Below are 14090 nucleotides of genomic sequence, written 5' to 3' on the forward strand. Positions count from 1 at the left end.
CTCCTCAAGGCCATAGTGACCACAGATGCTTCCCAAATCAGGAAAGACAGTCCAAGGCACATGATTTCCCAAAGAGGCCAATACGTATATCAATGTCCTAGAAATGACAGCTGTTCTCCTATCATTGCAGGCCTTCCAAGACACCCTCCCCTTCAGATCCATTCAGATTCAGACAATTGAGCACATTGACAAGCAAGGAGGAACCAAATATTTACCCCCTTTGCCGAGAAGCATTGAGAGTGTGGCAATTGGTGATGTCACTCAATCATTTTCTGATAGCAATGCACATCCCAGGGAAATCCAACATGATAATAGACAAGCTGAGCACATCCATTCTAATGCCTCACAAGTGGTCTCTCAATGTGGCAGAAAAGATTATCCAATGATGGGGCCAACCTTGCTGCAATCTTTTTGCATCTCACCTCAAAAAAAGTGCAATAGATTCTTTGCCCTGATCCACCCACCAGGGTAGTTACCAAGAGATGCTCTTCTCCACAATTGGCCCCCAGTCTCCTCTAAATGTTTCCCTCAGTTCCTCTAATCCCCAAATTTCTTCTGAAAGCATCACAATTGAAAAGCACAGTCACCCTCATTGCTCCTTATTGGTCTTGTCAGATTTGGTTTCCCTTTCTTTGGCCTCATCTCCTTTGCCATGCTTGGACTCTAGATCCAACTCCAGACCTCCTATTGCACCCAACAGACTCAGTACACCAAGATATTCTAGGCCTAAAGTTGACTGCATGGTTTCTTCAATTCCATTGATAGCTAGACAGCCCAGGGATTCCTCTCCTATCCGTTACTTTCTCTTATCATACCACAAGGCTTCCACAAGGAAACTTTACAGAAGCAAATGGAAAAGGTTTGTTTTTTGGGTGTGGCAGAAAGATACTGACCCTATTTCTGCACCAATTCCCAAAGCTCTGGAGTTCTTAGCTACAATTTTTAAAGAGGGAGCTAGTACCTCAACTATTAAGGTACATCTAGCTGCCATTTCTAATTTTCACATAGGAATCGATCTTTAGCCTCTTCCAAGCTTTTATAATGAGTACCTTTCTTCTCAGACCTCCTTTTAAAGATCCCACTCCCCCATGGGATTTGAGTTTAGTGTCACAGTCCTTGACCCAATCTCTCTTTGAACCATCGGCCAAGTGTAAACTAAAATTTTTAACCTGGAAAACTGTCTTTTTAGTGGCCATTACCTCTGTGGGAAGAGTCTCAGAACTTCAATCCCTATCTTTTAAGCCTCCTTATCTGATTTTTTCATAAGGATAAGATATCCTTAACTCATTACAGCTAGGTGACGCCTATAGGTGTTTCTGCAGTTTCATCCTACTGATGCCTCTAGACATCAAATATTGTTTGTTCATATTTGTATTTATAATTTTAAATCCACGCTACAAATAAAGTAATAAAATAGTTCATCTTATAGCTTACACAATGGCAAACAGAGTTGTGTTGATATTTGACCTGTGTCTAGTGTATGTAAAGAAATATTAATTGCTGTTTGTATAATACTTATTTATGTTGTCATAAATGTCATGCTTTTCTAAATATCTTGACAACCAGGTAGCATAGACAGAACTTATTAGCATCATACGGAAGCTCTCAGCAGGATGAGCAAAACACAGCTAACAACATATGTGTAACTTGAGTGGTCATTAAGATATTGTATGTTGTTTATAAAATATTACCAATGTAATAGTTACTAAATGTACTGTGACTTAAGACCTACAACCTAAAAAATATTTACCACTACAAAATTGGCTAAATGGTTTGCCATTTATATATCTCTAGTAACTCCTATAATTCAACAGACATCAGCATTTGTTTGAAACATGAGGACATAATTTGATTCTATCAAAAAGTGTAAGCTCCACCCTTTGGAAGTTATGCAGCAAACTTCCAGAGCTCCACTGGAGGGAATAAGTTGAGAACCAACCCATCCTTCCTTCCTTAGGTGGTGTCAGAATCCATTATCAATCAAACTATCAACCTCCCAGTCATCTTTCCAGATTTCTCAGAGGAGAGTACATTTCGCACCTGTTAGATGTCCACAGACAGTTATGTTTAGAAAAGTGTTCAGGAAATCAGATCAATTATTTGTCTCCTTTTTGGACTCAAAATTGGGCAAACCTGTTACCAAAGTGATCTCAGCCAAGTGGTTAATGGATTTTATTTCCTTTATTTACAGCAAATTGGGTTTGATTTTGCCAAAACCTCTGAAAGCACATTCTACAAGATCTATGGCAACTTCTTCAGTATTTCTCTCCAGATCTTCCTGGGGTGATATTTGTACAACTGCAACTTGAGCTAATCCTCATACCTTTATAGCTCATTACAAATTATATCTGGTCTCTAGGGGAGGAGTAGTCTTCAGCTCAGTGGTGCTCAGGAACATCCTTCCTTAGAATCCTCTCAGGATTGAGGTAGCTGGGGACTCTGTTCCAATTATTGAGGAATGAATAAAAATGACAACATCAGATAAATAAGTTATGTACTTACCATAACGTTCAGTCTGTGTTGTTCATTTTCATTTTTCCTCAACTTCCCTTCCTTTGTTTGACACTTCAGGTACTGGTATAGATAAATTTCCTTTATTCAGTAAAGTCAGCAAACAAAATCTGAGATATGGTAGGGGACTGATGCATTATGGGTAGGAGAGGAGCTTAGGAGCTTTCAGTGTTTCACAAGCTGTAAAATGCAGCCAAGTCAGATCTGAGGGTCAGTTCCAAACCCAGTTGTTGAAGAAGAATGAAAATGTACAACACAAATGGAACATTATGGTAAGTACATAACTTTGTTTTTTTCCAGAATATATCCTACATAAATACAGTGTCCTTTTTCATCAGTCTAGAAATGCACTCATATTAAAGCAGGCCTATATATTCATTCCATATTTCACATTTTACATGCAGTTTCATTAAGTGCAGTTTCAATAGAAAGGATTGTTTTAATGAAGGATACAAATGAGCTCAGTAAAATAACCTTCAGCATAAACACTGATAAGGATGAAATGTGTTAACACTCTGTTAATCAGGGATGGGGTTGGGAGAGGAGTAAAGTGGGCAGCAAATCAGCTGGATTGGTAGCAAGTCAGTGCACCACATACACTACAGGTTCCTGTGCTGGAAAGCCAACAAACACTGTTAAGTGGGCTGCAAATGGTAAATGCAGAACAAATGCTAGAGAATGTTAAATTTGGTACAAATGGAAGTTATAGAATACAAACATGTACCATAAGAATGACAACTCTCGGTAGCATGAAGTGCAAATAAAAAAGCCAGCACTCAGAGGCAAATAAATAATGTTAAGTTGTCAATCTCGCCTTCATTCTTGCTGGATTGGTTCGGAGCCGATCCTCGGCTCTGACTCGGCCAATACTAAAGCTCGAGAGCTATTTCCACTGGCTCGAGGCTCCCCTATGTCCCACAATGCTAGGCGGTAAATACCCAGATCTCGTTTGCCGCTTTAGCTACGAGGTGCTTGTTTCTACCGGCTCTGCAGGTTAGTTACTTTTTATAGTTGTAAAACTTCAAAACCCCTTATTTTTTTCTTAGAATAGTTTTTCTTCACAGTTTATTAGTTAACTATCCTAGTTTTCTTCGGGTTCTCCTATTTGTTTTTCCCGTTTATCCCCTGTTGATACTCTAGGCCTTCGGGCCCTCCTCCCTTCCCCTTAGTCATACTTATTGTGGGAGTGGTTGGATTATTTTCCCCTTTCTTAACAGGTGTGTCTGTGTGTGTCTCTGTGTTTCACAGTTTTTGTTTGAGATGTCTAAAGACTCTAAGGTCTCAGGCTTTAAGAAGTGTGACTCGTGCTGTCAGAAAATGTCTCTGGCAGACGGTCACACTTCTTGTATATATTGCTTGGGACCTTTACACCTGCAGGACTCTTGTTCTGTCTGCCACACTTTCAGTCCAAGAGTCCTGCAGGAACGCAAAAATAAATTGATACTGCGAGGCTTATTAAAGCCTGAAGGCTCCCTGACCCAGACAGTGTCAGGAAAACCTTCCAAGGCATCGGCTCCAGCTTCGGAGCCGTCTGCTGGTGGCTCTAAGGATTCTTCGACATCGACTCCTTCTGGAGCCGATGTCTCTAAGACTAAAATGGTTCCCTTTGCTCCGGCTGGACCCGAGAGGTCTGAGACAGCCGGCTCCGACAGTTTTGTTGGAGCCATCTACTAGAAAGAGGTCTAGATCCCCATCCATTGGCTCTATCCACTCGGACCCGGGATCTCCACTATTACCAGAGAGGAGCCATAGGTCCCACTCCTCTCGGTCCTCCAGACTGTCTGACCATGATTTAGAGAGGGTGGTGAGCAGACTTCTCAAGTCCCAGGCACTAGCCCAAATTCTGCATAGCCCTACCCAATGGTCAGTGGCTATACCCATTCCTTCCTCAGTTCCTCCTCCGATTCCCATGAGTTCGGAGCCAGAGCTTCTCGGAGCCATGACTGTCAGTGCGTCGGAGCCGATACTTCCACTTTCGGTTCCGTCGTCGGCTCCGATCTCCTCCTTGGAGGGATCTGGGTGCCGGGCATCCCTCATCGGTTCCGAGGGGGCAAGTGGCATCGGACCCTTGTCCGAGCACGTTCTCCCTCTCTGGGCTTCGGTGCTGGTGAGCTCTGCCCCGACATCGGCCTCGGAGCCGTCCCTTTTGGTGCCGGGAGGAGTCCTCGTCTCTTCAGAGCGGGGATCTTTGGCCCCGCCTGATTGGGATGCCTTCGAGGTCATGCGGAGTGTGCTAGACTGTGTCTGCTCCACGGTTGGCTCCCTCAGCTCCTCCCTCTACAGTGCCTGCGATGGTCTCTACCCACCCTCTCATCCCTGACCGTAGAGAGCCAACGACTCAAGTTTCCCCACTGGGAATATCCTCCTCTTCCGAGGCTTCTCCTGATCCTTCAGGGGAACCCCCTCGGAAGAAACAATGCAAGAGGAAGCATATTGACTCCCCTGAGTCTATCACCTCGGATACCGACTTGGATGAGTCTGAAGGGTCCCCACAGTCCTCCTCTGAGGATGTCTCCTTTTCAGACATCCTTGAGATCCTTAAACAGAGGGGGAACTGGTCCACCCTTAACCCTTCAGAGGACGAGTCGATCTACCTTGAGGCCTTTGGCTCTCGCCCTTTCACCTCCTGGGTATCTCCTCCCTTTGACCCCCTCATGGAAGTGGTGGCAAGGAAGGCATGGACAGCCCCTGATACGGTGGAACCTACCCCACGAAGACCGTCCAAGTTTATTACAGCTCCTAAGGACAAAGAATTCTTATCCAAGGGCGTCTCTGTTGATGCTATGGTGATGGCCGCAGCCACTAAGAAGGAATTAGCTGATCCTTCGGTACCTATCCATCCTCCTAACAAGGAATCTAGGACTATGGATAGGTACGGTAAGCAGATGTTCTCCTCAGCGACCTTTGCTATGCGTTCGCTGAACTACTTGTGTCACTTCACCCGTCTTCAGAGAGATATGATCAAGGAAATGGGTGATGCTTTGCAGGATCCAACAACTGAGGGGTTTCGAGACAAAATGAACTCCCAGCTGGCAACCCTGAATTCAACTGTCAACTCCTCCATGCGGCTTCTTTCTTATGCGGCCGATGGGGCGAGCAGGGCTGCTGGCACAGGTGTAGCTTTACGACGTCATGCCTGGATGCAGCTTTGTAACTTTGCGGACCCTTTCAAGGCATCCTTCAACAATTCCCCCTTTGATGGTACAGCGTTGTTTGGACCTCAGGTGAAGGACACGTTGATTAGGTGCGAACAGGATGGCAAGACTCTCTCTGCCGTGGGAATCCGTTTTTCTACCCCTTCCAGACCTTATCCCAAGGGTCAGAAGGGGGGGGAAATGTGGTTCCGCAAATCACAGGGAGTCTCGCCTGATGCACGCAGTCAGTTCCCCTCTAGAGGCAGAGGGGGGAACAACAATAGATGCCACCCTAGGGGCAGGGGGGGTCCGGAGAATCAAGGTAGCAGAGAGACTCTTTCTGACAAACCTTTTCAGCATCCCTGAGAAGCTGCCCGACTGTCCACCTTCGGAGGCTGTCGGGGGAAGATTATCACTGTATCCAGAAGCCTGGCTTTCCCTCACTCAAGACAAATGGGTACAGACGATTATATCCGAGGGTTACAAAATTCCCTTTGTCCACATCCCATCCCAACCGAAAGGGCCCCTTCCAGACGTTCCACCCGGTCTAAGGGAACAAGCAGCGCTAGAAATATCAAAGCTGCTGTCAAAAAGAGCTATCCAGCCAGTCCCAGCAGACCAGCAAGGATCCGGAATCTACTCCAAATTCTTTTTGGTTCCAAAAAAGACAGGGGACTGGAGACCAATATTGGATCTCAGCAGACTAAACAAGTCTGTAAACAAAACAAACTTCCGGATGGTCACGCTTCAGTCCATTCTACCCTTCTTGGGTCAGGACAATTGGATGTGCTCAATAGACCTTTAGGATGCGCATTATCATATCAAGATGCACAGATGCTCCAGAAGGTTCCTCCGCTTCTGGCTGGGAGCCAGTCACTATCAGTTCAGAGCCCTGCCCTTTGGTCTTACTACAGCCCCCCGAGTGTTCACCAAAAGCATGGCAGTGGTCACGGCTCATCTGAGACGTCAAGGGTTCCAGGTGTTTCCATATTTGGATGACTGGCTCCTTACTGCTACCACCAGGCGTCAACTTCTTGTATCCAGAGACTACACCATTCATACTTGTCAAGCTCTAGGCATTTTCATAAATTTCGAAAAATCTGCCTTGTTGCCTTGTCAAGCTATTACCTTTATAGGCGCTACCTTAGACACAATTCATCTTTCCGCGAAACTAACAGAGCAAAGAGTATCAGATATCCGCAAACATGTTCACATTCTTCTTCAATCCGACAGGATCAAAGCCAGGTTTGTCTTGAAGGTTTTAGGTCTCATGGCAGCTGCCATTACACTTCTGCCTCTAGCATGCTTTCACATGCGGATACTCCAGTGGATGCTGTTTTCTCAGTGGTCCTTCCAACAGCTCCCAATGTCTCACAGTATTCTGCTGACCCAATCATGCAAGAAGCATCTAACTTGGTGGATAACCTCCCCTCAAGTTCTTCAGGGCAGATCATTTGCCCCCTCCGGTTGCCACGGTGACAACGGACACCTCCCTGATTGGGTGGGGGGGGCATTGTCAGGGCAGGACGGTCCAGAGCACATGGCAACCTTTCAAAAGCCATCTGCACATAAATGTCCTGGAGATGAGAGCAGTACTTTTAGCGTTGCAAGCCCTTCAGCACTCTCTTCCCACCGGGACTATTGCAATTCAGACAGACAATATGTCTGTAGTATGGTACATCAACAAACAGGGCGGAACCAAGTCTTATCCCTTATGTTGAGAGGCACTCAGACTTTGGCAGTGGGTGATCTCATCTCAGCGGTTTCTGATAGCAACGCACATCCCCAGGAAGTCCAACATGATAGCAGACAAGTTGAGCAGGGCCATACTCATACCACACGAGTGGTCTCTCAAACAGTCAGTGCTGGAAGACATTTTTCAGAAATGGGGCCGACCTTGCTGCAATCTTTTTGCTACTCCCCAAAACAGCAAGTGTCATGATTTCTTCACCCTCTTTCCCCTACAAGGTCAACCCGCCAGGGACGCTCTAGTCCACGATTGGCCCCGGAGACTTCTGTATGCCTTTCCTTTTCCACTGATCTCTCAAGTAATTCAGAAAGCTACCGCATTGAGAGTCGACATGATCCTCATTGCCCCTTACTGGCCTCATCAGATATGGTTTCCGTTCCTTCACCAGTTTCAGATGGAGCAGCCTTGGCATCTGGATCCAGTGCCAGATCTTTTGACCCATCAATCGGGTCAGCTGCACCACTCCCTCTTATCTCTCAACCTCACAGCTTGGTTGCTCCGCTTCCTACCCTAGCCAGGCTTCCTTTAATTTCCCATTCGGTCTGTAACATACTTATAGCTTCCCACAAGTCTTCTACAAGAAGGATTTACAATAGCAAGTGGAAACGTTTTTCTTTCTGGGCAGCAACTAATCACATAGACCCTTTCACTGCACCTATCCAGTCTATACTAGACTTCCTGGCAGAACTTTTCCACTCAGGTTCTTCTTCGTCTACTATTAGAGTACAATTGGCGGCTATATCTAATTTCCATGTAGGCTTTTCAGACTCCAGCATCATGTCCCATAAACTTTGCAAAGCCTTTCTAAAAGGTATCTTTTTGCTCAAGCCCCCAATCAGAGACCCCCCACCTCTGTGGGACTTAAATTTGGTTCTAGCCTCCTTGATTCTCCCCCCCTTCGAACCGGCCGCTTCCTGCTCTCTGAAATTGCTTTCATGGAAAACCCTTTTTCTAATAGCCATAACATCTGCTAGACGGGTATCTGAACTTCATGCTCTTTGCAGTCGTCCTCCATATTTAGTTTTCCACAAAGACAGGATGTCCCTTCAGACCAACCCTTCCTTTTTACCAAAGGTTTCTTCTGAGGCGAATCTGAATCAGACAATCGACCTTCCAGTTTTCTTCCCTAATTATTCCAACAAGTCAGAACAAAAGTTACATTTCCTAGATGTTCATCGCCAGCTTCACTATTATTTGGATAGGACTAAACAGTTTAGGAAGTCTAACCAGCTCTTTCTATCCTATGCAGAAGGCAAGATGGGCCTTTCAGTTTCCAAAGTGTCCCTTTCAAGATGGCTGGCCTCTGTAATTTCCTTCATTTATGATCTCAGACACCAAAAGCTACCATCACGACCTAGAGCTCATTCAACCAGAGCGTTAGCTACGTCTGTAGCATTTCAAGACAGACTGCCCATAGATTCCATCTGTCAAGCAGCTACATGGGCTTCTCCTCATACCTTTATATCACACTATAAATTGGATATGGCCTCCAGAAACCAGGCTAACTTTGGTTCCACCGTACTCAAGAGTCTGTTCCGATGAGCCACCCAGGATAAGGGTGCTAGGGACGCGGTCTCATCCAGCAAGAATGAAGGCGAGATTGACAACTTAACATTGAGAAGTTATGTACCTACCATAACGTTCCATGTTAGTTGTCTTTTTCTCGCCTTCTTTCTTGCGTCCCACCCTCCATCCCCCTAGCCTGGACAGACCGAGAGGATCCTTGGGATCTTTTTTCTTCCATAGCGTCAACCACCTCTATTGCCCCTGTTTGATAGTTCTACAGGTAGTCTTTCTATAGAGGTGGATTTCCCTTTTTCTCTGTCTCTAGGAGACCAGCACTGCTATTCTTCAGCTATCAAACGAGATCTGGGTATTTACCGCCTAGCATTGTGGGATATAGGGGAGCCTCGAGCCGGTGGAAATAGCTCTCGAGCTTTAGTATTGGCCGAGTCGGAGCCGAGGATTGGCTCCAAACCCATCCAGCAAGAAAGAAGGCGAGAAGAAGACAACTAACATGGAACGTTATGGTAGGTATATAACTTCTCATTTTATTCTTTCCCTTCCTTCAGACCGGTTTCGGCATCAAACCTTCTTCAGTGACAATGTCAAGTAGATCATAAAATAACTGCCTAGCCCACTTTGCAGGTTAAAGGCAAGTGACTGTTATTGTTGACATACCTAGGTTGGTGGAGGGCTGTAGCTTATCACCCTTGGAGACCATCTGAATGGTGCCCTTTGTCAGAGAACATCTTGATGCATCTCTCACAAAAATTACTGTAGGTTTCCTCAATAATAGAATTTGCTCTGCAACCTAAGTCATTGCTGGAAGTGCAAAAATCATTTGGGCAGCCAGCTAAAGTATCTCTTTAATCTGTTTGCCTGGCTTCATAGGTTCATAGGTTCATAGGTTCATACTAGGCTATCTGCCCGAGGGCATTTACAAGCCTAGCCCATCGTTTTGTGGCTTAGGCCACCCCTTTAGTATGGGGAACTATACCCATTATTTTTCTGTGCCTCTGTCGAGCAGTGACACTGAGGTAATCCCTGGGGTATATCTGCGATCTCCCATCCATTGGTCAAGATTTCTCTTGAACAAGGCCAGCGAGGTGCTCTGCCTCACATGTACCGGGATTTTGTTCCACAGCATAGGGAGTCTTTGGGTGATGAATCTATCCCTCCAGCACGTCCTATTAATAGCCGTGTCAAGGTTTAAGTCTCCGCCCTTGTGGCTCTGATGGATCTAGATTTTTGAGGTGAAGCATATTCATCAAATCTGGGTTTGACATGGCCTTGTATGTTAGGCAAAGGTCACCTCTGAGCAGGTGGCGACTGAATAGAGCTGGAGTTCTTTCAGTCGGGCAGCATAGGACAGATTTTGAGACCCTTTATCCTTTTGGTGAGGAACTTTTGTGGCCTCTCCAGCTGCTGCAAGTGTCGGGTCAGATACATTCCGAATGGGGCATTGTACTCAATCATTGGTCTGATGAGTGATGAGTAAAGGGAGACTATGACCTCCCTTGATCTAGATGAGAATCCCTTCATGATAAGGTGGGCAATGTAGAAGGTCTTCCTAACTACTTTAGCTACATGGGTGTCGAATGACAGACTACTATCAACCTGGGTCCCCAGGTCCCTGATAACTTCTTCTGTGCTCAGTGGATTGCCACCTATTTGGTAGCTAGGGGTAACCTTGTTTTTCCCGAAGGGTATGACTATGCATTTTTGGCATTTAACTTTAGGCCGTGGCTCTGGCACCAGTTATCCGTTTCTGTGAGACCCTTCTGAAGGATATCTGTGTCAGATGTGTTTTCTACTATGGCCCAGTTTGCAGTCATCTGCAAACTTTGTCAGCCATAGCCCTCCTGTGTTTGCTTGTACTTGGAAAAGTAGATGCCAAACAAGAGTGGGCCCAGGACTGAGCCCTGTGGGACACCACTTGTGACAGGCTTTGAGTCTGACATGGCGCCAGCAGCTCTGACCCTGTGGGTTCTGTCACTCAGCCAGTTTGCAACCCATCTTGTGATGTATGGGTTGACATTTAAGCTGATGAGTTTTTCAATGATACCCGAATGGGGTATTGTATCGAAGGCCTTAGCCAGATCGAGGTAGGCTGTATGGACTGCCTTTCCCTCATCAATGGCTTTGGTGACTGTTTCGAAAAAGTCAACCAAGTTTAAAAGGCATGATCTGCCTTTGACAAAGCCAAACTGGGTTCCTTAGTATATTTTATTATTCAGATGCACCATTTATATTTAATACCTGCTGATTCTTTGTTGTGAAAGAAGTGACTCCGTAGTATGCTTCAGCGTGAAAGGTTGAAAACAGATAACACCATCTTTCTTCTGAGTTAAAAAACAATCTAGAGCATTTATTTGTACAATGCAATCATAACTGCATATTGCAATAAAAATATTCAGTGCCCATTTAGCTTGCATTGTGTTTTTTTTTTTCATTTGCCTTAGTTCTGCAGTTTTTAAATCTTGTAATTAAAATATCTTCTTTTTTAATAGATATCCGTCTGAACTGGCAGACATACAACAAAGAGAAAGGAGATTCACAATTACTAGACTTGCTGGTTTCCTATGGAGATCCATTTCCTAGGAAAGATGCAGATGGGAATGAACTTATTGGATCTATTGCGATGTCTACAGGGTGCAAATACCAGATGTCAGACTGGGATAAAATCCCTTCATCTTCTAGTGTTACCACCTCAACATCTCTTCAAACCGATTATGTAAGGATGTTTCAGTTCATAGTTAAACACACTGTTTTGCATAGAAGTTTGGACTAATGTGCCCAAGAATCATGTATTCCAGATTATGATTCTGTGAGGTTGTCACAGCTGCTATGTTCTCCTCCTGTTGTCAGGAATGCAGAATGGTTATAGCCTTCTGTTCTAATTACTTCCCTTTGTTTCTATAGGTTCTTTCCTCTGGTTGGCTTGTGAGTCCACTACCTTGCTGGCAGCTTATTGCCAATGACAATAAAACAGAAATCCATGATTGTGCATGGGTATATCAGAATTTACCCATGGTTGGTGTGGTTTGATCATGAGGTTGAAGCCAAGTAAACGTACTGTAACACTAGATGTTCAAATGATCACTGCCACATTTGCTGCCCCCCTCTCTCCATCTCCATTATTTTTGTATGTTTTATGTTGCCAGGGTGAGGACCCTTATTTTTATTTTCATAACACTGTCCTTGTGAGGATGTTAGCCTCCATCTGTCCCAGGGAGCTTGTCTCAAGCTGACTAACAGTCTGGATACATAGAAAGTGTTCTGAAGCTTTTGAAGCTGGCCAGCTGTTATAGCCTTGGCAGGATACATCTCGTATTGCTGAGGTTACTGCAGCAGTGATAATTCGAATATTTACTGTTACGGTAAGTTTACTTACTGTACTATATACTGAGTCTCATTAATAATCATGTTGGCTAAATCAAATGTACTATTTTCCTTCTTTACTACAGAAGACAAATACTCAGGCCAGTCAGTTTTTCCTTCTAAAACATTCCACCCATTCTGTTCACCATTTTACCTGCCTCCTTTGAACCCCAGTTACCAAGATTTGTGACTTGTATGGTCTCCAGAATTGCAAGCAGCACTGTAGATGAGACTTTACCAGTGCTGAATCTGTAAGTCTCAGTGCACTTTTCATTTGAGTCTACCTCTCCAGGTATGCACTTCACCATTTTAGAAGGCTTATCCTAGCTTTCAATTGGTACAGTATAATTCATGTTCTAAATAATTATCATTGACTAATTGCAGATGGTTGTTATGAGGATAATTTCTACAGGAATTATTAATACAAACAGAAAATATCCAATGGCAAATGCCAGTCTCTTTTCTTTTTCATGTTTTTTGCCCCATACCTGTGGATAATTAAACTTTCCCATAATGGGACATGAATCATGTATTTATAGGTATGTACTAGGCTACTGACCACTGGGGCCTTTTTAAGTCTAGCTAAGCATCCTACATCTATGACAATTTCTGGTACCTTTGGTAGTGTAAGCAGGGGGTGGGAGATGAAATATTTACAAGCAGGGGCCTGAGAAATGAACCATTTACAGGTTGCCTGTGTCCATTAGAGACATAGGTGCCAAACCATTGGTGAATTTCCAGTTCCCCATCCAGTTGTCCAAGTTACACTTGAACTGAATTATGGATCAACTCTGCTTTACATGGACAGGGAGCTTGTTCCAGAGAAGGCATAGTCCCTGGGATACATACCTGTCTCTCCAGCAGGTCCTGTTTATATCACAGGCAAGCTTTTAAGTCTTTAGAATGGGTAATTCTATTGCTGACTGTTTTGCTGATATGCATTTGGTCTATCAAAGTGGGGTCTGATGATGTCTTGTATTCCAGGTATAGATCTCCCTCAACATCCTGTAGGAGACAGAATGCATGACTAGGGCTTTGAGGTGGTCTGCGTAGGACATGTTATTTATACCCTGTATTATTTCAGTGAGGAACCTCTGTGGATGTTCCAGCTGTTGGATGTGCCCAGTTAGGTACATACCGAATGGGCACTGTACTCAATGATAGGTCTGATGACTGCCAAATGCAGTGAAACAATGACCTCTTTGGATCTGGATGCTATACCTTTGCTCATAAATTGCACAATGTAGGATGATTTCCTCACTACCATAGACACATTATAGCCAAAGGCTAGATTTCTGTCTACATGTCTCCCCAGATACATGAGTAATGGGTCAACTCTTACAGATGTGTTGTCAATATGGTAGTTACCTGAAGTGGCTGATTTTCCAAAGGAAACTATTATGCAGTTCTTGGCATTTAGTTTTAGTTCATGTCTCTGACATCCACTATTTGTCTGTGTCAGTGGGGGATTCTGTCCTTGCTCCTAATTGGCAATCATCTGCAAATGTGGTCAGCTAGAAGCCCTTAATGTTGGCCATTACTTAGAGAAGTAGATGAAAAAAAGGAGCAGTTTCAGGACCAATCCCTGAGGGACTTCACTAGAGACTGGCCTCTTTACAGAGATGGATGCCCCACTTCTGGATTCCTGCATATTGTCTGTAAGCCAGCTGGCTATCTACTGAATGACTTAAGGGTTTATACCCAATCTCTTGAGTTTGTCAACAATGCTGTACTGAGGTAATATGTAAAATGCCTTAGCCAGGTCAACATAGGCAATGTGAAATGTTATGCCCTCATCTGTTGCTTTGGTA

The 14090-nt window shown here is 44.4% G+C and overlaps 1 protein-coding gene across 1 annotated transcript in view; it reads left to right on the plus strand.

Annotated features, from left to right (window-relative positions):
- Window positions 1-14090, plus strand: part of DLEC1 (DLEC1 cilia and flagella associated protein) — a 2498134-nt gene that overhangs the window by 1813571 nt on the left and 670473 nt on the right. Inside the window, exon 29 of the mRNA XM_044067561.1 lies at window positions 11409-11632. Within this exon, the coding sequence (XP_043923496.1) occupies window positions 11409-11632 (224 nt within the window). The remainder of the gene's footprint in view (window positions 1-11408; window positions 11633-14090) is intronic.

Source organism: Protopterus annectens, chromosome 3.part1, assembly GCF_019279795.1.
Source record: "Protopterus annectens isolate FY-2018-M chromosome 3.part1, PAN1.0, whole genome shotgun sequence".
Classification (NCBI taxonomy): domain Eukaryota; kingdom Metazoa; phylum Chordata; order Ceratodontiformes; family Protopteridae; genus Protopterus; species Protopterus annectens.